The sequence below is a fragment of the Cucurbita moschata genome, unplaced genomic scaffold, assembly GCF_002738365.1.
Source record: "Cucurbita moschata cultivar Rifu unplaced genomic scaffold, Cmos_1.0 Cmo_Scf00026, whole genome shotgun sequence".
In the NCBI taxonomy this organism is placed as follows: Eukaryota; Viridiplantae; Streptophyta; class Magnoliopsida; order Cucurbitales; family Cucurbitaceae; genus Cucurbita; species Cucurbita moschata.
Genome location: NW_019268542.1, coordinates 2,935,634 through 2,960,400, shown reverse-complemented (window position 1 = coordinate 2,960,400; position 24,767 = coordinate 2,935,634). Strand labels below are relative to the sequence as shown.

At 36.6% G+C, this 24,767-nt stretch overlaps 1 protein-coding gene across 1 annotated transcript; it reads left to right on the top strand.

Moving 5' to 3' along the window:
* The first annotated feature begins 21,143 nt into the window (after positions 1 to 21,143).
* Positions 21,144 to 24,313, top strand: LOC111462091. The gene is made up of 7 exons (XM_023105775.1): positions 21,144 to 21,311; positions 21,569 to 21,757; positions 21,967 to 22,140; positions 22,978 to 23,084; positions 23,176 to 23,234; positions 23,355 to 23,474; positions 23,641 to 24,313. The coding sequence occupies exons 1-7, from the start codon at positions 21,165 to 21,167 to the stop codon at positions 23,889 to 23,891; spliced, it is 1,047 nt and encodes a 348-aa protein (XP_022961543.1). The 5' UTR covers positions 21,144 to 21,164; the 3' UTR covers positions 23,892 to 24,313.
* Positions 24,314 to 24,767: the final 454 nt, after the last annotated feature.

The window sequence follows — 24,767 nt, the reverse complement described above, 5'->3', positions numbered from 1 at the left end:
CAAGTCAAGGCAGCATCGCCGTTGAGTGATGTTTCCTCTGCAGTTTTCGATGGCCAAGAATGTGTTTCTCTACACCTCCTTCGAACCAAGTTGTCGACATCTTCATGAAAAGTGTTTCTCGACTTCTCTTTGATTTTTTCAGATCCAAGCTTCACGTTCATTCATGTAACGACCCGAAATTTTCTACTTAATTTAAGGTCGCTACTGTATATGTACCATAAACATTGAATGCGGAAGACTTCATTTAAATTCCATAAAACATAACTTTTAACTTAAAACACAGCCATGGACTTAAGTGTTTCGAAAACATCTTTAAAACGACACAACAAAAACTCGAAATAAAATAAACAAGCGTGTAAGTTTAAAACATCATATTCTATCCTAAGTCTAAGAAAATAAATGCCACTATCCTATGCATGTGCCATGATCTCGAGTTGCGATGTCGTCGTCAGCCGTACAGGAATGCCTTGCCTTAACCTGAAAAATGTAGTAGCACGTGGCTTGAGTATTTAAAGAAATACTCAGTAAGTGACCCCACTATTGGGGTTAAATGCAACAATCACATGCAATGAAATGATGGGACCTATCTTTCGTTTCATTTCGTTTCGTTTTCCCTACGGTGTAATCCTAACAGGTAATCGTGGACGTGTACCATATACTCTACACGCAGCCCATACGTGCGAGTATGGGCTCACCAACTAGTTCGCACACCGCTGGGCCATTGTCCCTAGCCGGTGGGCATGCTCTGGGGGCCCACCGGGACCCGTTAAAACTAAAACCATCACGGTAGCGCTATGCAGGGCATAACGATCGTTGTCCTGCCATTTGGATGTACGCGTCCATACCCTCGTGATGGGATAGGGGTATCCCCCCAAATGTATGATCACACGATATGCATGAGGTCCCACTAGTCCTACAGTGATCATTTAATGAACATAACCCCGTGTCACGTTTTCATGCTTACGTGTCATTCTCATTCTCATTTCGTTACATATCATACATATTCCTAGTGGGGTTATGTATCATGCAATTTACCGTATTTCATGTCATACAATTCATTCAGTTACATTTCAATACTCATACAATAAGCCAAAATCGTACACGGGCCACACATCGTCACATGCATTCATATCACATCAACTAAGCAGCATAAATAACATACATTCACGTTCACATGATTTCGTACTTAAGCACCATAATCTAGCATACAATGTACCATATCATAACCAAGTCAATAACGTAAACACTTCATAGTCATATTGTTCTCTAACTTACCACAGCCTTAACGTTCTTATACCTATCACAGACATATCATTACGTGACGTACCTTAGTCATATCGTCACAAGAACGTACTCTAATGCTATCGTTCCACCAATCTATCACAAACCTATCCCTTTCTACCTATAACCTAACCGTATTCTTTCATCAATCTCTCCTATCCATAGCACTCCGGTATGTAACCTAACTCCAACGTTTCATGAACGTATCTTACTCCTATCGTTACATTTCGTTTTGTGCGTCCTTCTCGTATCCTATCTCAAACATCTCCTAGAGTACATCGTACCATAATTATTATCATACAATCCACGTATTATAACATAACATAACATATAGGAAGCATATCGATCCACAGACAATTCACACATATCAATATATATGACACGTGCCACACCACAGGGCACGTGTCAACATCAAATATAACCATGCCGATAGTAAGGTCACTTACCTGGCTAGCTTAAGTCGTTGTCACGTATATATCCTTACTGAAAGTTCGATTCCGTCCTTTGAAATCCAAGTCAACCTATGTGAGCCCATGACATCAGTTTCAAGTTTGAACTCTATACAATTATTTCTCTAATTTACCTTGTTAAAATTCTGATATTTACTGTTAGACAGAATTTTATGGAGTTTCATGCCTTTGATATCTCCTTATATTTTTAAATTCTGTTTAGCAAATCTTCCCTCCTCTCTCTTTGTAATTATTTTCATTCCCATTCTGTAAACATCTGTAAATAAGATATTACTCTAATTGTATATTTATTTTCATTCTATAAACAGATATTATTGGCAAATTTTAAGATATTACTCTAATTCTATATTTATTTTTATTCTGTAAACAGATATTATTGGCCAATTTTAATTGGGTTATTATCTTACAGATTTATGGATCTGCCAGCTAAAATTTTATTGATCTACCTTATTTCCTCTAACTTCCCATGCTAACAAAAATCTAGTTAATTGAACATAGGATCTGATTATTACATACGGTAAGATAGGAAAGAAGATTTGATCCTAAATTAAATTCTTATAACCATAACTAAATTAATTTCTTATAACCATATTAGAAAAGAAAAATCTGAGATAGAATTTTACGTAATAACTGACAAAAATCTCTAAATCTGCAATCTATTGAAAGCCATTTTACTTCTCAAATTTGACCTTTTTCTGTTTCTTTCTTTTTTTGTGCAAGGTTTTCTGTTTCTTTCTTTTTTTTCAGTCGGCTTAAGATGGGTAGAGGAGAGATAAGTGTGGGAATGGATGAGAGGTTAGTGGAGAGAGGTGGGGAAAGATTTTTTTTTTCTTTAATTTTAATTTTAATTTTAATTAATTAATTAATTTATTATTATTATTATTTTAACTTTTTATTTATTTCTTTATTTATTTTTGGGCTATTACAGTTCAAATCCGACGCTCAGCTTGTGGGGTGTTAAGGATATTTAGTACTAAATTGTAAACTATATCATATTCGATATTTTATTATAAGGCAAATATGCCTGGTTACTGTAGGTATCTTTACTTTTATTGTTATTGCCATTTATTACTCTCTCCTTATCCTTATAATTTATTTGATTATAAATAGATAACTTTTATACCATTTAGGTGCAGTGCATTAAGCAAACATTCTCACTTCTCGAACAACAACCTTAAGGTATCAAAACTAATAGACACAAGCTGTCGTGTTGTTGTCTACCAAACCTGGCTTGGAAGTCATTGCAACTTCATGTTGGAAATATTTAGTGGCTGCCAATAGTTGTTATATCCTTTTAGGGAAGTTCGACAATTCATACAGAGTAAGATAGATAAAACTAGGGGTTCATATTACTAGAGAGTCCAATCAATTCAAATTATTCCACTCAAATTATAAAAGTTAGGTTGAGTTAGACCTTTTGGGTTTGAGTAAGTTGATATTTGAGTTTTATGAGATTTTAGTCATTAATATAACACATAAAATAGATAAGTATGATTTTTTAAAAATGATTATAAAAAAAACAACCCGGAAACCCACATGAAACTAAATGGTTTCGTTGGGTTAGGTGGTGAACTCCATTTAAGCTGCTCGGATCACCAAACTAGAAATCTACAAAACCTGGCTTGAATTTCGTTGCGATTTTATTCGGGCAATATAATCCTTCATAGAAACCCTAATCTCAGGATTCTCATGAGTGTTCTTTTCGAAAATATACGGAATCTTGATAAGCCCATCGACCTTTTGCAGAGATTACCTTTGGAATCTGGGTGCCGCACTGGCCTCTTCGCCAACCAAGTCGTTGCCCCCATTCTCACCAAAATTGGCTCATCTGCCCACTGTGGCAACTCTTTCGGCTTCAACATTGTCTTTGTTCCTTGCTCTAGGTTTCCCCTTCTACTTCTTGGGTTAGACATATTTTCACTGGAGCTAAGGCCGCATAGTCGCTGAGCGACGATCCCTCTTCATGGGTTAGACATATTCTCGCCGAAGCCAAGGCAGCATCGCCGCTGAGTGTCGATTCCTGTACAGTTTTCGATGGCCAAGAAAGTATTTTTCTGCGCCTCCTCCAAACCAGGTTGTTTGACATCTTCATGAAAAGTGTTTCTCGACCTCTATTTGAATTTTTCAAATCCAAGCTTCACATTCGTTCAATTCTGATGCTCAACTTGTGGGGGAGTTAAGGATATTTAGTACTAAATTATAGTTTACCATATATATCATATTTGATATTTTATTATAAGGCAAATATGTCTGGTTACCGTAGGTATGTTTACCTTTATTGTTATTTTCATTTATTACTCTTTTCATATTCTTTGTAATTTATTTGATTATAAATAGATAACTTTCACACCATTTAGGTGCGGTGCATTAAGCAAAAATTCTCACTTCTCGAACAACAACCTTAAGGTATCAAAATTAATTGACACAAGCTGTCGTGTTGTTGTCTACCAAACCTGGTTTGGATGTCATTGCAATTTCATGTTGGAAATATTTAGTGGTTGGCAATAGTTGTTATGTCCTTTTAGGGAAGTTCGACAATTCATACAGAGTAAGATAGATAAAACTAGGGGTTCATATGACTAGAGAGTCCAATCAATTCAGTTTATTCCACTCAAATCATAAAGGTTAGGTTGAGTTAGACCTTTTGGATTTGAGTAAGTTGATATTTGAGTTTTATGAGATTTTAGTCATTAATATAACACATACGATAGATAAGTATGATTTTTTTAAAAAGTAATTATAAGAAAAACAACCCGGCAACCCAACATGAAACTAAACGGTTTAGTTGGGTTAGGTGGTGAACTTCATTTAAGCTGCTCGGAACACCAAACTAAAAAATCTACAAAACCTGGCTTAGATTTCGTTGCGATTTCATTCGGGCAATACAATCCTTTACAGAAACCCTAATATCAGGATTATCCTCAGCGTTCTTTTAAAAAATATACGGAATCTTGATAATCCCATCGACCTTTTGCAGAGATTACCTTTGGAATCTGCGCGCCGCACTGGCCTCTTCACCAACCAAGTTGTCGCCGCCCTGCTCGTTACAATTGGCTCATTCGCCCACTGTTGTGACTCTTCTGACTTCAACATTGTCTTTGTCCCTTGCTCTAGATTTTGTTAGGTTATGGAGTCTGCTATTTATTTATAGCTTGATCAACGATTATACATATTTAAGCTATATCCGGTAAAGCTATAGATGAATAAATAGCTATATATAGTAGATGGTTAAATCTGGTAAAGCTATATATAGTAAACTGAACCATATATATATACCCTTATACTTTCTATATTCTCTGTACTCTCTCTTACGGTACAATACAAAACCTCTGGCCAATATTCTCTTTTCATTTTCTCTATGCTATTCTTTGTGTTCATCTAGATCGAGTGTGTGTGTTGTTGAGCGATCCTAACAACTGGTATCAAAGCTAGACGAAATTCACCCCGATCAGGGAAGATGGAAAGTTCAAAGATTGGAATTGAGAAGTTCGATGGATCCGATTTCGATTTTTGGAAGATGTAGATTGAAGATTATCTGTACCAGAAAGATCTTCACAAACCCATGTTGGGGGTGAAGCCGGATACCATGACCACGTAACTGTGGAAGCTCAAAGATCAACAAGCCTTAGGGTTGATCCGGTTGACGCTATACAAAAATGTGGCATTCAACATTACCAAGGAGAAGACAACGTCAAATCTATTTAAGGCATCGTCGAATATGTACAAAAAATCGTCGGCTATGAACAAGGTGTATTTGATGCGAAGATTGGTCAATCTACATATGTCTGAAGGTGGATCTGTTGTTGATCATATAAATGAATTCAATATGATCGTAAGTCAACTGAGTTTGGTGGAAATTAATTTCGAGGATGAAATTAAATCGTTGATTTTGATGTCATCTTTACCCGAGTCATGGGATATTGTTGTTGTCGCAATCAGAAGTTCTCGAGGATTTGATAAACTGAAGTTTGATGAAATTCGATATATAGTTCTCAGCAAAAGTGTTCGAAAACGGGAAATTGGAGATTCATCAAGCAATGCTCTCAGTGTTGATCGAAGGGGAAGAAGTAAATCAAAAAGCTCAAACAAACACGGGCGATCAAAATCAAGGAACTGGAGAAAATCTCCGAACAAACCCAACATAACATGTTGGAGTTGTGGAGGAAAAGGACACTTTTGGACAGATTGTATAAAACTGAAGAAGAAGCAGAATCATAAATCTGAAGATGATGATGATTCTATATATACAACAGAAGATACTGAGGACGCTTTAATCCTTAGTGTGGACAACCCAACTGAATCCTAGATTTTGAATTCAGGTGCATCGTTCCATTCTTCAAGTAAGGAATTGTTTCAAAATTTCAAATGAGGAAATTTTGGGAAGGTGTATCTTGCCAACAACAAAACCTTGGAGATTGAAGGGAAGGGGATGTCTCCATACAAACTTCAGCAAGAAATCAGTGGACATTACAAGATGTCAGATACATTCCTGGTCTCAAGAAGAACCTGAGCTCTATTAGTCAGTTGGATTGTATGCTGTTTTTCGACAATCGGCAAGGATAATCGTCCTTTTTGGTGAGAGAAAATCGTTTGACGGGAAGTTGTTGGAAGAAAATAAAACTGCGAAAAATAAAAGAGAGAGAGATTTGCTGAAGACTTTTGCTTAAAATGAGGTGATGAAATCTTGTGAACAGATTTACCTATTTAAATATCTAACTTATCCTAAAAATAAAAATGGCTGGAGAGTGGCCTACTAAATCTAAATATGTGCCACTCCCTACAAAATTGCCATCTAAAAATTTGGTAATCCATTCGACGTGTTTGTCAAATGGTCAAACGAAGGTATTCAATCAACTAATAAAAACGTGTAAATCTAAATAAGGAAAACCTCAGGTTTTATCTCACAATCTCCTCCTAAAGCCTGTGGTATATCTACCTTATTTTGTTTGAACTCCGATTTTAGCCCTATGGCTCAGTGTCCCTGGCGGCATGTCCTCTAGACTCCACGTCTTGATAGGCCACCTCTTCTTAGAGCTGGCGCGCCGCCAGTCCAGGTGGTTCGCCTCTTCCTAATAGGTCTTCCATCCTCCGATACCTGGGCAAGAGGTTGACTGGTTGCTCTATCTCCAACTCTAGGATGTAAAGGCGGTTTGCCGTGCACCGAACTTGCGTGAGCAACCGTTGTCGATCATCGTGGATCCTAAGTAGCCCGCGCTTGATGAAAATGTGGCAACCGACCTTATTGAGTTGACCCAGGCTCACAATATTAGCCTTGAGCCTTGGGATGAAGTAGACGCCGGTCAGCTTGGGTGCTTGCCTCCCTTGCCGACGAACAGGATGGTGCTGTGCCCTTCAATCTCGACGACGGAGCCGTCGCTGAATTTCACCGTCCCGTGAATCCCCGAGTCAAGTTTGGAGAACGCAGACTTGTCCCCGATCATATGGTTTATTGCCCCCGTGTCGAGGACCCATCGTCGGTGCTCTTGCTGCTCGCCTCTTTCACCGATTTGAGCAAACACTCGCTCCTCCTTCAATTGAATTGGCTTCCCAGCCGGTGCCTTTGTTATGCACAGTTGGAGCTCGTCATCGGGTTCGACGCTCACCAGAGCAGTTATGCTGTCGTCGATTACCTCCGTGGATTTGGGGAGCTCTTCCTCTTGTTCGACGCTCACCGGAGCAGTTCCATCATCAGTCGGCTCCTTCTTTTGATCCGCCTCTTTCCCGGGCATGCGGCCGAGAGATTTCCCATGGCTTCTTACCGCCTTTGTGGCTAGAGGGCCCATAGCTCTCGCCGGTGTCGTGACGGAGCTTTAGGCGTGCAAGCCATTCCTCCTTAGTGAGGAGTAGACGACCCTCCTTGTCGACAGCTGAAATGATATTTTTCTTCCGCTGCTCGACATTACGTAGTCTTTCGGTCAGCTCTTCCACCGTTAGGTCGTCACTTCAAGCAATGTCTCGATTGAAATCGCGACTTGCTCGAGGTGATCGGGGACGATCTGCAGCATCTTCTTCACGATTTCTGTCTCGCTGATGCTACCACCGAGAGTGGTGATGCATTGGAAAGCCCCGTGATCCGCATTGAAAAATCATCGACGGATTCGCCGTCCTTAAAGTGGATCTCCGAGAGCTCCTTCCACAGTTGCTCAATGTTGGATTCCCGCACTCACTGTACACCGACCCGACGGGATTTGATTCCCTCCCAGGTCGATTGTGCGGTGAGCTTGGTGGAGAGAGACGCCAGCATCTCTGGGGCACAGATCGTAATATGGCGGCGCACACCTGTCGATCCTCCCGATACTCAATCGTTTCTCCTTCCTCTGGCTCGACAGCGTGCCATAACCCTTGTGCCTGTAGGTTGACGCGTATCAACAAGGTCTACTTGTTGTAGTTGGACCTTGTCAACATCGGATACTGAACGATGGCAGTTGTTTTTACCCTAATCACTCGCTCAACGACAACTCGATGTCCGTCATCACGGCGTCGGCCTCTTCGTGGTGGTGATGGAGATGCCGGCACTTGGCGGAGGCATGGAGAAGTGAGTGAGCCTGCTCGGGATGGACCCCACGATGAGTTTATTTTCGCGCTTTGCATTTCTTCTACTTAAACCTAAGACCTGTGCATTTTTAAGTCGACGCTCTAACCACTTGAGCTATTCAACTTGATTGTTGATAAGGTTGGCTCCTCCGCAATGATATACCACGATGGCTTCAACTGGGCTATGATACCACTTGTTGTTTTTCGACAATCGGCAAGGATAATCGTCCTTTTCGGTGAGAGAAAATCGTTTTACGGGAAGTTTTTGGAAGAAAATAAAATTGCGAAAAATAACAGAGAGAGAGAGAGAGATTTGCTGAAGACTTTCGCTTAAAATGAGGTGATGAAATCTTCTGAACATATTTACCTATTTAAATATCTAACTTATCCTAAAAATGATTGGAGAGTGGCCAACTAAATCTGTGCCACTTCCTACAAAATTGCCATCTAAAAATTTGGTAATCCATTCGACGTGTTTGTCAAATGGTCAAACGAAGGTATTTAATCAACTAATGAAAAAGTGTAAATCTAAATAAAGAAAACCTCAGGTTTTATCTAACATAGTACAAGCTATGCAATAGAGTTTGGAAAGAGTTTGTGGAAGATTGGTAAGGGTGCCATGGTTGTTGTACGTGGCACAAAATTCGGAACCTTATACACTACTGCAGAGTGTATAAACATGACTGCTGCTGCTGAGAGTGCTTTCAATTCAAGTCTATGACACAATAGATTTGGACATATGGCGTCAAAGGAATGACGATGTTGACTGCGAAAGGAGCTTTAGAAGGCTTAAAATCTGTTGATATGGGTCTTTGTGAGAGCTGTGTTATGGGCAAACAGAAATGAGTTAGTTTCATAAAGGCTGCCAAAGAACCGAAGAAAGTGCGGTTGGAAGTCCATACAGACGTTTGGGGACCATCTCCAGTTTCATCACTTGGTGGATCAAGGTACTACGTCACCTTCATCGATGACTTCAGCAGGAAGGTATGAGTTTACTTTCTGAAACACAAGTCAGATGTGTTTGCCACCTTTAAAAAGCGGAAAGTTGAAGTTGAAAATCAGACCGGTTTGAAGATCAAATGCTTGAGGTCTGACAATGGAGGAGAGTACAACAAATCAGAGTTTAAAACATTTTGTGCAGTGGAGGGAATTAGATTAATAAGAACAATTCCCGTAAGGCAAAACAAAATGGTATTGCATAAAGAATGAACAGAATATTGAATAAGCGAGCAAGAAGCAGAAGGATTCATTCTGGACTACCAAAGACATTCTGAGTTGATGTTGTGAACACAACAACATATTTGATTAATAGAGAACCGTCAGTACCCTTGAAGTTAAAATTGCCCGAAGAAGTATGGACAGGAAAAGAACTCAAGTACTCTCACTTGAGAACTTTTGCACTTGAGAACTTTTGGTTGTACTGTGTATGTTCATGTTGATCCAAAGAAGAGAGATAAGCTTGATGCTAAGGCTATGAAATGCTACTTCATAGGCTATGGCTCTGATATGTTTGGGTACAGATTTTGGGATGACAAGAATAGGAAAATCCTAAGACTGCGATGTGACCTTTGATGAAAATGTCTTGTACAAGGACAAAGAAAAGATAAACTCTGAGACTACGAAGCAAGTGGGAGTTGAGCTTGAGTGGCAGGAAAATTCCCCTAGTGATGTTACAGTAGAAGCTCAAGAAACTCCTGATCTTGTTGCTCAAGAACCAGACATGGAGCAAGTTACACCTGAGCAGGTGTTGAGGAGATGATCTAGAACTATCAGAGCACTAGATAGATATTCACCCTCATTACATTATCTGTTGCTGACTGACGAAGGAGAACCAGAGTCCTTTGATGAGGCCCTACAAGTGGAAGATTCAACCATGTGGGAGCAAGCCATGGATGATGAGATGAGCTCACTTGAAAATAATAATACATGGGTGCTGACTGAGTTATCTACAGGAAAGAGAGCTCTGTTGAACAAATAGGTGTTCAGAATCAAGGCTGAACCAGATGGCAGAAGAAGGTTTAAGGCTCGGTTAGTAGTTAAAGGATATTCACAAAGAAAAAGCATTGATTGTGGTGAGATCTTTTCTCCTATTGTAAAATTAACTACTATCTGAATTCTGCTGAATATTGTTGCATCGGAGAATTTGTACCTCAAGCAAATGGATGTAAAAACGGCGTTTTTACATGGAGATCTAGATTAGGAGATCTATATGCAACAATCAGAAAGGTTTGCAGCCCCAGGCAAGGAGCACATGGTGTGTAAGCTCAATAAGAGATTGTATGGACTAAAACAAGCACCGAGACAATGGTACAAGAAGTTTGACTTCTTCATGTGCAAGAGTGGTTTTCACAGGAGTGAAAAGGATCAGTGTTGTTACCTCAAGAAATACATTGATTCTTATGTGTTTCTAATCCTATATGTGGATGAGATACTGATTGCTGGATCAAGTATGAGGGAGATAAACCACGTGAAGGCAAACTTGTCTTCAGTATTTGAGTGCAGCGAAACAGATTCTTGGGATGAGAATTTCTTGAGATAAATCTGCTGGCACATTAAATCTATCCCAAGAGCAGTACATTGAGAAGGTGTTGTCCAAATTCAAGATGAATGATGCTAAACCCAGGACTACTCTAAGACAGTTGAAGAACGTGAGCACATGGCATTAGTCCGTACGCTTCTGCAGTTGGGGGTTTGATGTATGCTATGATCTGCACTAGACCTGATATAACACATGCAGTGGGAGTTGTTAGTAAGTACATAGAAATCTAGGGAAAGAACATTGGGAAGCTGTGAACTGGCTTCCGAGATATCTAAGAGGTACATCCAATACTTCACTTTGTTATGGCAATGACAAAGTAGTTCTGCATGATTTTGTAGATGCTGATCTGAGTGGAGATGTAGACTCTAGCAAGAGCACATCTGGATATATCTACACTATAGATGAAACAACAGTGAGTTGGATGTCCAAGCTTCAGAAATGCGTTGCTCTTTCATCTATTGAGGCTGAGTACGTGGCAATAGTTGAAGCTAGAAAGGAGATGATATGGATGACAGACTATCTAGAAGAATTAGGCATGAAGCAGTGCAAAAAGATTCTTTATACAGATAGTCAGAGTGCCATACAGTTGGTGAAAAACTCAGTCTATAATTCAAGGACAAAACACATTAGAAGGCGATACCATTTCACTTGCAGGTTAGTGGAAGAAGATGATATGTGTTTGGAGAAGACAGAGGGTGCAAATAATCCAACAGACATGTTGATAAAATGTGTTGATGTTGGAAAATTGAGGTTATGCAAAGCCTTAATTGATATGGTGCAGTGATCGTTTGAGAATGAAATTCTTGGTTGACTGGATCAATCTCCAAGTGAGAGAATTGTTAGGTTATGGAGCCTGCTACTTATTTATAACTTGGTCAACGGTTATACATAGTAAAACTATATCTGGTAAAGTTATATATGGTAAATAGCTATATATAGTATATGATTAAATCTGGTAAAGCTATATATAGTAAACTCAACCATATATATCACTCAGGAGGTAGAGCTTTCAAGCTTTCAAAAAGTACTTTCTATATTCTCTGTACTCTCTTACTGTACATAGTCATCAATACAAAACTTTTAGCCAATATTCTCCTTGCATTTTCTCTATCCTATTCTTTTGTGTTCATCTAGATCGAGTGTGTATGTTGTTGAGCGATCCTAACAAGTTTCCCCTTCTACTTCTTGGGTTAGACATTCTCACTAGAGCTAAGGCAACATTGTCGCTGAGCGACGATCCCTCTTCATGGGTTAGACATATTCTCGCCGAAGCCAAGGCAGCATTGCCACTGAGCGACGATTCCTCTGCAGTTTTTGATGGCCAAAAAAGTGTTTCTCTACGCCTCCTCCGAACCAAGTTGTCGACATCTTCCCGAAAAGTGTTTCTCGACCTCTCTTTAAATTTTTCAGATCCAAGCTTCACGTTCGTTCAAATTCGATGCTCAGCTTGCGGGAGGTGTTAAGGATATTTAATACTAAATTATAGTTTACCATATATATTATATTTGATATTTTATTATAAGGAAAATATGTCTTGTTACCGTAGGTATGTTATTTCCATTTATTACTCTTTCCATATCCTTGTAATTTATTTGATTATAAATAGATAACTTTCACATCATTTAGGTGCGGTGGATTAAGAAAACATTCTCACTTCTCGAACAACAACCTTAAGGTATCGAAATTAATAGACACAAGCTATCGTGTTGTTGTCTACCAAACCTGGCTTGGATGTCATTGCAATTTCATGTTGGAAATATTTAGTGGCCGGCAATAGTTGTTATGTCCTTTTATGGAAGTTTGAGAAATCATACAGAGTAAGATAGATAAAACTAGGGGTTCATATGATTAGAGAGTCCAACCAATTCAAATCATTCCACTCAAACTAGGGTTCATAAAACCAGGGGAAGTTAGACCTTTTCAATTTGAGTAAGTTGATATTTGAGTTTTATGAGATTTTAGTCCGTAATATAACACATAAGGTAGATAAGTATGATTTTTTTAAAAATAATTATAAAAAAAAAAACAACCCGACAACCCAACATTAAACTAAACGATTTAGTTCGGTTATGTGTTGAACTCCATTTAAGCTGCTTGGATCACCAATCTAACAAATCTACAAAACCTGGCTTGGATTTCGTTGCGATTTCATTCGGGCAATACAATAGTTGCTATGTCCTTTTAGGTAAGTTCCAAAAATCACACACTAAGATAGATAAACTAGGAATACGTCAGAGAATCCAACTAATTCTGATTATCCAATTCAAACCATAAATGTTGGGTTGGGTTAAATTTTTTTTTGGTTTGAGTAGATTGATTTTTTTTTTAAATAAAAAATTTAGGTTAGTTCACTGTGTTAGACTTTTTTTTTTTTTTTTTTTTGGTCGCGTTAACTCAACCTATCCTAAAATAGGGTTATAATCTAACTCCGCCTATAATGGAATAAGAAGACCAACAATAAGTTTTAAAAAAACATTATAGATTTTGGGAGAAAAATAATAATAAAATATTTAGATAAGGATAAATTACCAAAATACCCTTGAAGATATGGATAATACGAAATTGTCATTCGGCTCAAAATCAGAACCTACTCTGTACCCTGCACAAAATCCATAGAATCTCAAATCCAGAGGTTGGATCTCCTCCAAGATTGGACACAATCTAGAATGTTCATAAATTCAGCAGTTGGATCTTCTTCAAGATTGGATACAATCTAGAACGCTCTTAAATTCAGCCGTTGGATCTCCTCCAAGATTGGACACAATCTAAACGCTCTTAAATTCAGCTGTTAGATCTCCTCCAAGATTGGACACAATCTAGAACATTCATAAATTCAGTTGTTGGATCTCGTCCAAGATTGGACACAATCTAGAACGTTCATAGATTACCAAGTCCAACGATCAGAATTTAAATTAGAAGTCGATAACTCGCTGATCGGATGCTCCAACGATGCTCCAATGATAGAAAACATACCAACCATAATGAGTCCAACATGTGGGAAATGTTAACTTTTATTTATTTATTTATTATTTTTTTTTATTTTAAAAGCGGGAATGTTAACTTTTATTTTTATTTGGGTTGACCAAGCCAAATAAAAATATATAAATTATATTAAGAATCTTTCTGTATTTAATTATTTATATTTTGTTTAATTTTGTTTATATTATTTTATTATTTTTAATTTCTTATTTTGTTGAGTCTAAGCCACACCCTATTGGAAGTATTTTATAGTTTATTTTTATTTTTATTATATACAACAATTTTAAACTAATTATTTAATTTGATTTTTTCTTACTTTAACTAATTCTCAAGAAATGTCGTATTTAGCTGTCATTAGTTTTATGACAATGTTGAACTATATTAATATGTTACAATTTTCACTTCTTATTTTTTTTATTGATTTTTTTATGTGAATAATTATAGATCGATTTGTGTTTGTTTGTGAACTTTTAATATATTTTATCTAAGATTGTATCTTAATAATTAAAAATTGTGGATCAATAAAACTTAACCCGAACCCGAACCCAACCCGAAAATAGAGAGTTGGGTTGGGTTGGATCAAAAAAATCCCTGAACCCAACTAAACCTGGATCATGTACCCTAGTGAACCCCACCAATCTGAATTTTTTTTTTTTTTTTTTTTTGTTAGTTCAAAAGATTTTTCCAATCTAACCCAACCAATGTACAAACGTAAATAAAACCCGTCAATACTTTTCTTCTCAATTATGGTATTGACTCTTAAATAATTAAGATGTAATTTGTTAGTTCTTTTAAGTTACATTTTTTTTTTCAAACCAATTAAATAATAATATTAAACTAATTAAACAAGTGTTCACGATAGACTCGAATCACGTTTGAGAGAAATATTTTAGAAAATGTGTGCAAAAAAAATGCGTTGAAAACAATTTAAAAGAAATCAATATTATAAGTTAAAAGTGATTAAGCAATGCCACAACTTTGATAGCATATAACTCGAGTACGAAGAATTAACAACTAGTGACATCTCCTATAGAACATTTTGGGACATTTTAGCCCTACCAAATGTAGACATGATTTTGGTGACCGATCGTACACTAAAACAAATTTTAGCCCTAGCGAATGTAGACAAATTCTCTATTAGAGGCTAGTTCGTATCTCCTAACTCGGCCTCATAATACCAACCACCGTTTACCTATGTAGTTTTTTGCCCTCATTGAAATAACTCTGTGACCAAGGAACAATTGGTATCCCCTAATTCCCCTTCCCCCACACGACACGTTATGCATATAAAGCTCAACCTTATCCATACTAACCCATAAATTTGAAATTGAAGTAAAAACCAACAAGCAACGGAAAAAATTAAATCTAATTACGAGAAGAGTGTTATTCAATTTATTATGAACGGAAAAATGGGTTTGGGATATAATTACAAATCGAAATACAAATATCCCAATATATAAAGTCTGATTGACGCTCTGAAACGACTCCTTTTGTTACCCTATGACTTTCGATTGAAAAAATATTTTGGACAAATCTGAAATTCTAGATTGGCTCGGTTAGTAACTTGAATAAAGTTCATAACCCAATCCAACCCAACTTAACCGAGGTTGAATTGTCATGATATTTGTTTTAATTATTTAAAAATATCATACTTATCTACTCTACATATTATATTAATAATTAAAATCTCATAAAACTCAAATAAACATTTCATGTGGCTAAGATTCAAATGTCAATTATTAGGTTGGGTTGAGTTCTAACTCTATTTTCGGGTTGGTCTGATTGACTCGATAAAAAAAAATGTAAACTCATGAACCAACTTGAGTTTTTCGATTTTCCATAAATTCAACCCAACACAAACCGAAAAAAAGTCAAACTCAACCTAACCTTAATAGTTTGGATTAAGTAGTCCGAATTGATCAACTTCTCGAGACATATGACACCTCTAATAAAATCTTCTTCTTTTTGAAGGTTTCAGCTAATAATTATCTGATTGTATAAAAATCGAGCATAGAATCTTGAGAAACGTTTTTTATTATGAACAACTCGACAAGTTGAGGATTAATATGATTGTTGATATCTCCATGTGATATTAACCTTGAATTCTTGATTGGAAGTCACATAGTCAAGAAGTCTTTGAATGTATAGCCTATCATGTTTGAATTCTATGTATCTTAATTGCACGCTCACTTTGAATTTTCACCTTTTTTGGCCTTTAATTTCATACCCTTTCTTAGTTCATAACCCAAGAGTGGGTTGGTGATCTTCTTTTTCTCTTCTTTCTCAATTCTTTTGATGAGAAAGATTTGATTTTGATCACGAAAACGACTCTCAAAATCATAAAAATTAAAACGACTGATCTAAAGTTAAAGGCGAGTTTTTAGTGAGATAATCGTTAGAGAGTCGAATTTTTTATTTTTATGTTTATCGGGACTTCCGAATTCATAGTTTTTAAATTGTAACGCTTCATGCCCAATATTCAAAATCTAGATTCGGCACATAATATTCAACATAGGTCGTTACAAATGGTATCAAAGTGCTATCATTTTCAACCAGATGTAGTTCGAAGATGAATTAAGGCGAAAACTTGTGGGCATATGACACCTAAGTAAAGTACTGGTCCATCAATAAATTTAGACGATATTTGAATGAGAACAATTTTAAAGGTAAAACGACAAAAAATGATTAAAAAAATTGAAATTTACTGCCTTGTCCATCGTTATATTGAGTGGTTGAAGTTCGTATAATATACTACATGTTCAAGCCAACGTAAGATTAGTTTTGTAAGTAGTGTCCAAATCAGTACGAGCTTAGTTTAACAGTAGTTTACATCAATATAAATCCCGAAACGTCCCCATTTGTTAACCTAAAAAAAAAAAAAGTACATCTAGTGAATAGCAAAGCCACAAAAGAAAAGGAAACACCCACGTGAGTGTTTGATCATGAGAGCATCTTTTGGATATGAGAATGAGATGAAAGCGTACGACTTTATTGAAGATGAGAATGTGACTCATATTGATTCTTGGAAGATATCATAAAATAGTGATTTATACATTTTTTTAGTGACAATATGCATCAATTAGATAGTTTTAATATACCCCACAAAGATTTCATTCTTACCTCTTTTGTATATCCATCATTCCCAACCATCCCTTGTCTTTATTGAAAATTGGATGAGACCAAAGAGGTTTCCAAAATATAAATTATTCCCCCGGGAGGATGAACAGTGTCTTCCTTTATCTTATGTAATAGTCCAAGCCTACTACTAGTAGATATTGTTCGCTTTGACCTATTACGTATCGTCATTAGCCTCACGATTTTAAAATGCGATTGCTAGGGGAGGTATTCACACTCTTATAAGGAATGTTTCGTTTCCTCTCCAACCGATGTCGAATCTTACATCTTATTTTAGTGTTCTTACGAACAGTAATACGAGACAAAACTGTGAGAAATTTAGAAAACTACTAGTGCAGGTTAGTTCCGTTCCTTAGTATCAAATGAAAAAAAAGCAGATGAACTAACCTAACACTGTTTAGTTCAAAAAGCATCCCCCATCATCCTCATTGATCCTGTTTGCCGAAGAAAGAGAAGAATAAGCTAGGAAGGGGCCCGTAATTGACACGTATTCCTTCTCTTAAGATTAGAGGTTCAAATTTATGTGCTCTCATGGCTATACTTTTGTTTTTTTCCAAAGAGACTCGTATCAATGGAGATAGTATCTCTTACTTATATATCCTTTTTTTCTCAATTAGCCAACGTGGGACTCAAACCATCCTCCTCTAGAACAAAATACACAGTTAACCTTCCTCTTAAACAATCATTTATCTGTCTAAAACTATCTGGACAACTCCTCTTCTTTGGAGAACTCTACCACGAATCTTCACTATGATCCTACGCCTTCGAGACTCACAAAGACTCCTTCGAGGTCACAACTTCTTGGATCTTCACTATGACTACATCTTCAAAGTTCAAAAATTTTGTTCGACACTTAAAGCCACTATTGACTACACTTTTGAGGATTATATTGACACTAAACCTCTTAAAATTTTGGGGAAAAAAAACTACTCTCGAGTACTAAAACAGTCAAATCTAGCTATAAAACGTCACACGACTACGAAAATCAAAACCCACAAAATTACTCTTATCCAATACAAAACGCAATATATCTGATATAAAATTCAAATCGTTAAAATTATTAGGATTAAAATGATATGAAATCTAAAATATTTTAAGAATAAAGTAGATTTTACCAATCACAACCAAAGTTAACTTATAAAACAACTATATTAGCAACTAGTGTGAGTGGAAGATGTGTTGTCATTGAGTGTTTATGCAATTAATTATTAGGCAAAGTCTCATAAGATGAAAGCCATCAGCATCAAATCTTTATGCATGATGTATTCATTAATGATGAAAACAATTTTAGTTTAAGTCCAAAAAGGCTTATCATTATCTCTTTATGATTTCATCCAAGATCAAATCATAATCATTCTTTAGAGATAATTAATTCTACACATTTTTTTTATAAGCATAGCAATCTCGTGTTTCCTTTAATGACATACGAAAATTTTGTTTAAGATTTGTTTTCTGAAAATCAGAAACAAAAAATCTACAGAAATTGATATTAAACAAAATTTGTTATTTAGTTTATACGTGTAATGTTACATGGATTTGAACTTCTGATTTCGAAAAAAAATGAGTACATGTGAATTGTCGTTGAGTTATACTCCGCTTTGACTATAATGACCATTTCCATATACATATTGATAAAGTAGTAAATATGTTTTGAAAACAAGTAAGAACATGTTTGGGTACTCGAAAAGCACATGAGCTCTTTAATCCCCTTTATCTAGTGGAAATGACCAAGAGCCTTCTAAATAGGGTCTCTGCCCTGTAAACCCACCCGGAGAGGGGACGAGAAACTATGCAAGTAACTTAGTAGGTGACAAGTACATAAGATTACTACTCTAAACTCGGGGTGTTTTATGGCAACGTGGAATGGTCTGCTAGTTACCTTTCATAGATTATATTTAGATTAGTAGGTGTCGTACTATCTATAAGACTCATTGAGCTAGGTCTCAACCCAAGATATTGGTCATTCACTAGTGTGACAATGCAAGCTCATTAAATCTAAATAACAAAAAAAAAAAAAATGTAGTTCAACCCAAGATGAGATACTTCGAGCATTGAAATTATGGTAAAAAACCATCGAATGGAGATCAAAAAGGCAAAAACAACTCACCACGCACTTGTCACACGGCCTGTGCACACGTTCCTTCACGTGACCACACGAAGTTACCTCTCACACGCATCTTCTTTTTCTTTTGAATTTTGGAGTTAGGTAACAAGAGTTCGATCTCCTATGAAGGCACCTGCATATGAATTTCAAACACCAAAATTTTCAAAGTTCTAAAATTTCTTTCGGAAATTGTGATCTTTCCTAATTTCTCCCGACTTTCATAATCCATTCAACTTGGTTCCTTCATCAAATTTAAGAAATCAAGACTAGAAATTTATTTAAATTCTATTAAATTTAAATTTTAAGACTAAAAATTTATTTTTTTTATTACTATTTTATGGAACTTATACTCTAGCCGGCACGACAGTGACACAATCAATTTATATAATACGTCATATATTTGTAGACCCCATTTAGCACTAGTGGAGGCGTGACTTTAAAAGTATTAAATGAATTCCACTATTCATAGTACTATTAAGAAATATACAACAAGTGTTAAAATAATAATAAGTTATATTGCTATGACACATGCCTAGGATCCTAATCCGAATTGTATGGCCTTTATATTCGTCTGTATCTTCTATGACATGGTCACGTTATGAACTATTCTGTAAATTAATACAAATTTTTTCAGCAAATTTTGTCCTCACTCACACGCTTTCTAGGAAAATTCTCGAGAGATCACTCACTATAGAGTTATTCCAATTGAATTACGCGTACTGAAAAGAAAGGTGCACCGACACCTTTTTGGTATAGTATTATCAAGATTACTCTCATTTTGATATGATTTCAGTTATTCAAGTATCTTTCCTTTTCTCAATTGTCACATTCCCACATCTTATTCAGAGAAGTAAGGCTCTAATACCACCTATAACGCTCCATGCCCAAGATTTGAATTTTGGAATTGACACCTTTGTGCCCCAACATTCCCCTACAATCGGGGCACATTACTTATCACGTCTAAAAGTGGGTCATTTCAATGTGCTATGTCTTTACTTACATTAGATTACGGAGCCGGCCGCTTACTTATTTATAGCGTTATATATGGTAAATGACATATTATACATATATATATATGGTAAATAAAGTTATATATGGTAGATAGTTATATATAATAAATGATTATATTCGGTAAAGCTATATAGATAGTAACCATATATATAACCCTTACTCTAAAGATTTAAATTCTTTGTATTTTTTATTACCTTATACTTCAATTCATCAAATAAATCTCTAGTGAATATTTCTCCTTACATTTTCTCTCTTCTATTCTCGGTTACTCCTTACATTTTCTCTCTCTTATGTTCTTTATGTTCAGCTAGATCGAGTGTGTGTTATTGTGCGATCTTAACAATTACTATCAAAGGTAGGCGAGATTCACCACAGTGAAGATGGAAAGCTCAATAGAAGAATTGAGATTCACCACAAGACCAAGGAGTAAACAGAATCATAAATCGGAGGATGATAATGATTCTATAAATTCAGCAGAAGAATTTAGGATGTTTTAGTTCTCAGCGTCGGCAGCCCGATTGAATCGATGGTGTCAGGTATATTTTTAGTCTCAAGAAGAACCAGATTTTTCTATTTGTCAGGTTTGAAGTCATCGATATAAACCCTTAGTCAATATTCTTCCTTGCATTTTCTCTCTCCTATTCTTCGTTTAGATCGAATGCGTGTTCTTTGTATTCATCTAGATCGTGTTTGTGTTGTTGTGCGATACTAAAACCTTTTTTAATCATCCTATCTTCAAGATCACTTTCATTCAAAAATGGTATCGATACATTCATATACCCTCCTTTACTCGGGATCATATAAACATTTATTAAAACTGACAATATTAAAATAATTGGATTAAATAGAGACAAATCTAAAAGTTTGCACGATCTAATCTAATAAAACTATTTATATGATCAAATTTAAAATTTAACAAAATATACGTTACTTTATCTGCCACTAACTAAACTTTTGTGTTCATTTCTTTATTTGATTATGAAAACATGTGTTTTTGAAAGAATATATAAACAAAACTTTATAGATAAGTTCACACACATAAATACGCAAACTTTGCACACCAAATCTTTCAATTTCTTGAGAAGCTTCTTCAATTAACACAACAAAGTTAATGGATAACGAAGAACATTTCAATGGATCATTCTCAACTCCATCTTCTCAAGATTGGAATTCCGAGCTTCTCAACGATCATCATCTCTCAACGCTTCTTGATCCAAATCACAGGCTTCACCATTGCACACCACAAGCCAATCAACAGGTTTCCAATCTTTTTGTACCTTCAACTCTATTTTTCTTCTCTTTTAAGACTGACCAACAACCTCCTCAACTGACATGTTGGGAGAGGAGTCGAGGGGTCGATCGTGTTTTTATAAGTAAGGAATACTATCTCGATTGGTATGAGGCCTTTAAGCAACCCCTGAGATCTTATGCTCAAAGTGGACAATATCATACCATTGTGACAGACTAAACCTTTGTTCTTTGTTGTTGATGAATGATTTCAATATATATTGGTAGGAAGAGTTGATGGAAACCCTCATGAAGTTGCCCGCAATTGGATTAAAGCTTCAAATTTCACCCTCTTTGATGAAACAAATGCAACGAAGAACACAATCCAAAAGGAAGAGGATAAGCCTTGAACAAGATAGTGAAAGGTTGAAGGCCTCGACTTTAGGTGCATTGATGCTTCAAATTGGTTCATGGCAGGTAATGTTATGAATCTTCTATGAGGAGTCTCACATTGGCTAATTAAAGATCATTGCATTTTGAGGAAACCAAAGTAAAGTCGTGAGCGTTTATGTTAAAAGTAGGCAATGTTATACGACTGTGGAGGGATGTTTTAATGTTTGTATTTTATGTGGCACCAACGTTGTAAAGATGTCTTGTTTTGTTGGTGTGTTTTGTTTGTGGTTCAGGTAGTGGCTAGAAATGAAGGTGACTTGGTGGCGAAGTTCTATTTTGCAAAGAGGATGCTCGTGTGGGAGATTTTGAGAAATGGGTTGAAAGAAAAAGTTGAAATTGAATGGTCAAATATTATAGGAATCCAAGCTTTCATGGAAGAAAATAAACGAGGAATCTTGGAAGTCGAGGTAATTACTCCTAAAAACGTAGTAGACCTTCGCAATATTTTTTTTTTTTGCACATATCGAAAATGTCAAAACTAAGATTGTACTTCAAAATCAGTATATATTGTCCTCTTTAAGCTTTTTTTTTCAAGTTTCCACACCGTTGTAAGAAATGTTTCATTCCCCTCTCCAATTAATGTGGGGTCTCACAATCCACCCCCTGGGAGTCGAACGTCTTTGCTGGCATACCACCCAATGTCTGACTCTAATACATTTGTAACCGTTCAAACCCACCACTAGCATATATTGTCCTCTTTGGGCTTTCCCTTTCGAGCATCTTCTCAAGATTTTTAAAACGCGTCTACTAAGGAAAGATTTCCACATCTTTAAGAAGAATGCTTCGCTCCCCTCTCCAACCGATGTGGTATCTCACAATCTACCCCCTTTGGGGCCAGCATCCTCGATGGCACTTCGCCTGATGTCTGGCTATGATACCATTTGTAACAACCCAAGCCCACTGGCGAGCAGATATTGTCATCTTTGTTATTTTCGTCTATAAGGGAGAGATTTTCAAATTTTTATAAGAAATGCTTGGTTCCCCTCTCCAACTAATGTGGGATCTCACAATCACGTCTACCATTGACTTGCCATCTGAAATTATTTTTTAGTTTTAAGAGATTCATCCCAAGTAACAAATATATTTTTATTATCGGTCATCTTACAACCACGGTCAAGACACCATGTAAACTCTACGACATTGACTCGAGCACTACATATAATTACTCCAATTTTCATAGTTATTTGATTATGAGACGGGTTGTTTACGATTCACCCCGTTTTTTCCTTTTTGGGGTTTTTCAGCTGCACCAGCCGCCAAAATTCTACAAAGAAATCGAACCCGAGCCACGGAAACACACGCAATGGACCGATGGATTAGATTTTACAGATGGTCAAGCTTATGTAAACAGGTTTAGTTCGTTTTGGTGATCACATGAGATGAATTAATGATCAAGAGATCTATATAGTTAACACATTTATGTTGTTGTCCTAAACTTTTAGGAGGCATTGCATTGTGTTTCCTCCAAGAGTGTTGGACAAACACTATCAGAAACTAAAAGATAAGGATGAGCGTTTGTTCTATATAGTTAACACATTTATGTTGTTGTCCTAAACTTTTAGGAGGCATTGCATTGTGTTTCCTCCAAGAGTGTTGGACAAACACTATCAGAAACTAAAAGATAAGGATGAGCGTTTGTTCGAGTTGAGCCGAAGGCCATTTCCCACATTCAATTCGCCCTATTTCCCCTCGGAAGCTGTTTTCAATCAATTTTCTCCTATTCAATTTGAAGAAATATACTGTGAGTAAATAAGCTTGACTTATATATGATTTAGTTTTTGCTCGTGGAGTATTTTTAAGAGAAGTTATCATTTCATTCTGTTTCGGTTATTGGTTCTGGTGTCCTTCGACCAAGGGTCAAAACCAACCAATTATAACTTTTGTTTTCTTAAAATTTTATCTTATAGTTGTTGATTACACGCCACATTTGAACGAGAACGAAACCCACCAAGACCGAAGAATGGAGCTGATGAACAAAGTAAACACCATGAGAAGATATGGAATTGAAGCATCAGCCAATTACTACAATGAGGGAAAGGTAGTGAACAATGAGTATGATCAAGGTTTTTACAATGCAAATCCAAAGCCTTCTATGGTTTGGCTGGCTCAAAATAGTGAACATGAGAGCCCTTCAAGTTCAAAGTGGCCACTTTTTTAGTGATCACACTTAATCAAATAATACCCTTACAAAAATCTAAAACAATAGAGATACAAAATAAGTATTATTTCAGATATGTACAAACGGAGAATGGGTGTGGGAGAACCACCCAAATGAAATACAAAATAACATTGACGCTCCAGGTTGACACGTGGTAGCACAGCTCCCGAGCACCAACCCACCTTGACCGATACCTGAAAAATAATAGAGGAAATGGGTGAGTATAAAATACTCAATAAGCATCTTACCTGTAGGTCCTCATCGCATCCTCAATCTAATATGTTTCCACAGGCTTGTTATAGAGTTCTAAGAAGTTCGAGCCTAGTTGAAGTATTCCCTGAATGTTACCTCACACCAGAGTGGTGTCTATCATGTGCTAATCTATTTGTATAGTCCCTTGTCTTCTCTCATAGTGGGTTTCCCACACACACAATAGTAGCTTCTCAATATATTACTTATGTGGTTTTTCGTTCACTCTCAGTCGAGTTTGTTCTATAGACAATAGTATATCTTCAATCAACAACCTATGTAGCCCCTCGTCCCCTCTCAAGGCAGGTTAACATACACGCAATCGTGATTTCTCATTCTATCTAATTATGTAGTCCCTTGTCCCCTCTCAAGGTGGGTTATCGTACATACCGTAACAATTTCTCATGTCACCCACTTATGTAATCAAGCATCTCTTGTCAAGGCGGGTTATACTCTAGACATAGTGGTGGGTTTTTGAGTCGTTATTTATGTCATCCCTTATCCTCTATCAGGGCAGGTTATATCCTACACAAAGTGACTCCCTAAATAATTTCGTTCGTCAGGTGATTGGTCGCCTCAGCCAGATGAATTTTTCCTCCGCGCTCACGAATTCGTCTAGTGCAAATT

Coding starts and splice junctions, on each gene's coding strand:
- LOC111462091 (XM_023105775.1), top strand. CDS start 21,165: ATGGATAACGAAGAACATTTCAATGGATCATTCTCAACTCCATCTTCT. Junction 21,758..21,966: donor TTCAAATTGGTTCATGGCAG/GTAATGTTATGA, acceptor TTTGTGGTTCAG/GTAGTGGCTAGAAATGAAGG. Junction 23,235..23,354: donor ACACTATCAGAAACTAAAAG/ATAAGGATGAGC, acceptor AGAAACTAAAAG/ATAAGGATGAGCGTTTGTTC.